The sequence below is a fragment of the Ananas comosus genome, linkage group 8 (genome assembly GCF_001540865.1).
Source record: "Ananas comosus cultivar F153 linkage group 8, ASM154086v1, whole genome shotgun sequence".
NCBI lineage: Eukaryota > Viridiplantae > Streptophyta > Magnoliopsida > Poales > Bromeliaceae > Ananas > Ananas comosus.
In genome coordinates, this window is record NC_033628.1 from 12,341,739 (window position 1) to 12,345,376 (window position 3,638).

At 38.6% G+C, this 3,638-nt stretch overlaps 1 protein-coding gene across 1 annotated transcript in view; it reads left to right on the forward strand.

Annotated features, from left to right (window-relative positions):
- The window catches only part of LOC109713641 (ethylene-responsive transcription factor 2-like), a gene marked incomplete at its 3' end in the record, with an annotated part of 973 nt that extends 442 nt beyond the window's left edge, over positions 1–531 (forward strand). Inside the window, 1 exon segment of the mRNA XM_020237803.1 lies at positions 13–531. Coding sequence (XP_020093392.1) covers positions 13–531 — 519 coding nt within the window.

Here is a 3,638-nt window from a genome sequence, read left to right on the forward strand (position 1 = left end):
GAGGCGGCGGAGGCGCCGCCGACGCGGGCTCCGGCTTCGGCGGCGGCGGCGGGGGTGGCGAGGGGGAAGCACTACAGAGGGGTGAGGCAGAGGCCGTGGGGGAAGTACGCGGCGGAGATTAGGGATCCGGCGAGGAACGGGGCGAGGGTTTGGCTGGGGACGTTCGAGACCGCGGAGGAGGCCGCGCTCGCGTACGACCGCGCCGCGTACCGGATGCGCGGCTCGCGCGCGCTCCTCAACTTCCCCCTCCAGATCGGCTCCGAGCAAGCCGCCGCCGCCGCCGCCTCTCCGGCGCCGGCGAAGCGCCCCTCGCCGGAACCCTCGTCGTCGCCCTCCTCGTCGTCGACCTCGTCGTCGTCGTCGCCGAAGAGGAGAAGGAAGAGAGGGGAAGCGGCGTCCGTGGCGGCGGCTCCGGCTCCGGCTCCGGCTCAGAGTTCGATCCCGGTTCAGACGCAGACCGGGTTGGTATTCGCGACCGGACCGGAGGTAAATTTCCCGGTCGGGCCGCTGACACGTGTCGGTCAGCTTTTGGTTAGTTGAGTGGCATCGGATTAGAAAGTGAGCGATTTTCCTTCTAAAGGTCAAAAGATGGAAAGGGCGAGGAAAAGTCAAACGAAAGAAGCAAAATACCCTTTTATATTAGAGCAGCAAGGATGAGAAAGATAATTTTGTCACACATCTTGAAAAGATGCACTCTTTTTGTGATATCTATGATTAAAAATAAATGTATATATATATATTTTAAAAAAAAAATTTGTGTCCGAGATACATACTTTGCAGCATCGCTATTGAAAAATCTAAAAGCATTTATTGGATGAAAGAAGAAACGACAAAATGAACACAATTGCATGATTCAGCATCCGATAAGCGCGCATTGGAACACTTATTTGTCAATAAAGTTTTTGCTTTCAGAAGAGGTTGGGTCCCCCACTTTTTTTGAATCTTTAGGATTTGAAGTGATTGGCTTTAGAGATATTATGTTTTACTCTTTGATGAAATTAATTTTCTATATTGTAAGGTGGTTTTAAAAATGAGAGTCCTATATACCGAACACTGTGATGGAGAATGCATTTATCAACATTTAATGAGGCCATTATTGTTCTTAGAACACTACAACTAGCCTAGCGTGGATTATGTAAGCATCAAAATTGCATTACCCACTAAATCATTGTTAAATACGTGGCCACGTAACCTAATCCCAATAATGATTATACTAATAAATTAGCCTTTGACTAATGTTGCGCTCATCATAAATTTGAGGGTAATTAATTGCTTTCACCACTTCCCTCATAATATCTCTTGTCATCTGCTCTTTCTTCGTCACGTTCCATGTGCATCATAGTATTAAATTATCCAAACAAGCAAGCTACTTTGTGAACTAGTTACTAATTTATTATACAATTATTTGTACTTGATTAAAATTTATAAATTGAGGGTTAATTACTAGTGCACGCCTACAAGCTATTAAACATTGTTTTTTGGGTTACTTTTGTAGGTACGAATTAGTTATTACTGGTGGAGGTATATAGATCATTTAATTCACTAACTAGTGGTAAAATTTGCTAACTTAACAGTAGCGGTAATTTTTTTTTAAATATGTTACCCACTTTGTTTATTTTTTTAAAAATAAACTCAACTAGAAGGCTTTTGAACTTTGGATCTTGGATACCAACCATCAAATTCTTTGTTACTTACGCTAGGGACGGTCAGTAATAGTAGCGGTATTTCTACAAAGCTTTATATGGTTAGAAGGGTAAACTTGATGCTTTAAATTTTATAAGTTTAATTTACTAACTTATTGTTTTTTTTTTAGAAATAAACTAAGTTGGAAATACGAAACAATTAGGCTTTAAATTTGGAATCTTGGATATCAATCATTAAACCTTTTGCCACTTACATTAGGGCCGGTCGGTAAAAGTAGTGGTATTTCTACAAAGTTTTATATGGATATAAGGGTAAACTTGATGCTTTAAAATTTATAAGGATATGCAAGCCATTTCTCTATTTTTGAAGGAATATACCGGTAATTAACCCTTTTTCAATTAGTCCCTATTTGATTGGAAATATCATTAATCATGAGGTTCATTCCAGTCAAATTTTGAACTATTTTTGGTGTTATGAGGTCCCCATCACTAAAGAAAAGAATACCAAAGAATCTTTGCCATTTCACTCATCATTTCCTCTCAAAGCACTCTCTTTTTTTTCTCAAGAAATTAAACAAAAAAAACCTCTTCTACAATTATCCAATCTAAAAAAATTACTTATTCCATGCTATAGTGTAATTCAACATGATTTTACCGCAAGACTTAACACACTAATGTAACAAAAAATAAAAAGGGAAAAGAAAAGAAAGGATAATGATTAGATATCGTAAGCTATTTATCTTTCTCTCAAATGGCGTTAGCTGTTTATAATATTTTCTACCAAATATCTATTACAGAGAGGGTTTTATTGTCTTTGTGTCGCACAAGGGGGAGGAATGAGAAAGGTAAGCGCAAACCATGTGCAATCAATTCCATGCTTTTAATACAATCAATTCCATGCTTTCAATTTAAATCACAACCTCTTTTGGACTTTCCAAGCCAAGTATTCAAAGAATCAGCATTTACTATAAAACCCTAAAACTGTGGTCAATTATGTGGCTGAGAACTTCACAAGTCCTTGCTTATATCATGCGAGTTGGTGGAACTCGTTGAATATTCGAAAAGAAGATTCTAATCTATTACTGCTAATTTGTCATCATCGACCCCCAATTCAATCCCGTTGTGCCCACCATGTACTACTAAACTCCTCTAGCTTGAGAATCACGGCCGTCTGATCGAATTCCGATGGCTCTTAGGATGTAGTTCGAGATCGAAGCCTTTGATCACCTATAATTCCATTGTTATTGTTAAGACGCGACTACAGAAAATCTATAAAGCAACAAAAAAAAAAAACTGAAGCGCAAACCCGCATGGAAAAAGATAACACGTTATACAGGATTAACAAACAATACTAGATCGCCTATAATCTAATTGCTTCAGAATATAGTATTTCTATGTTTGGGTCATATACAGTAGTATAATGTCAAAATACAAGCGATATTAAATATAGCGATAAAAACATTGAGCTTCTTCCAAGTGAGCTTTAAATGAACCAAGTGGGCCCAAAAGGCCAGCCCACCTATACTCCCATATATGGCCCATTACTCATCTCTTCTCTTCTCACTGAAGAGTAAAGAGCCCTCAAACCGGAATGACACGTGGCACTGCATGCGATACTTCTCACTCCCATGCCAAAAGTTTGGTACTTTTAGGGGCTGTTTGGTTGGATGTAGTTGCAGAAACAGTATAGTTGAAAATACATGCAGTTGCAAATGCTGCAGTTGTAACTACACCTAGTCTGTTTAGTTTTACGCAGTTGCAACTGCTGCAGTTGCATTTCTTCTGTTTGGTAATATGAAGCTGATAGTTGTATTTGTGAATTTTATCACCTTTTCAGATAGAGTGGTGAGATTACCTTCACTAAACATAAAATAATTGTATAAGTTTATTAATCATTTAAATTTACTATTTATAAATAAATAAGTAGATATATATAATATTCTTCAACTTAAAATTTACACAGCTAATTATTCAACTTCTTAATAACTTTTCAAA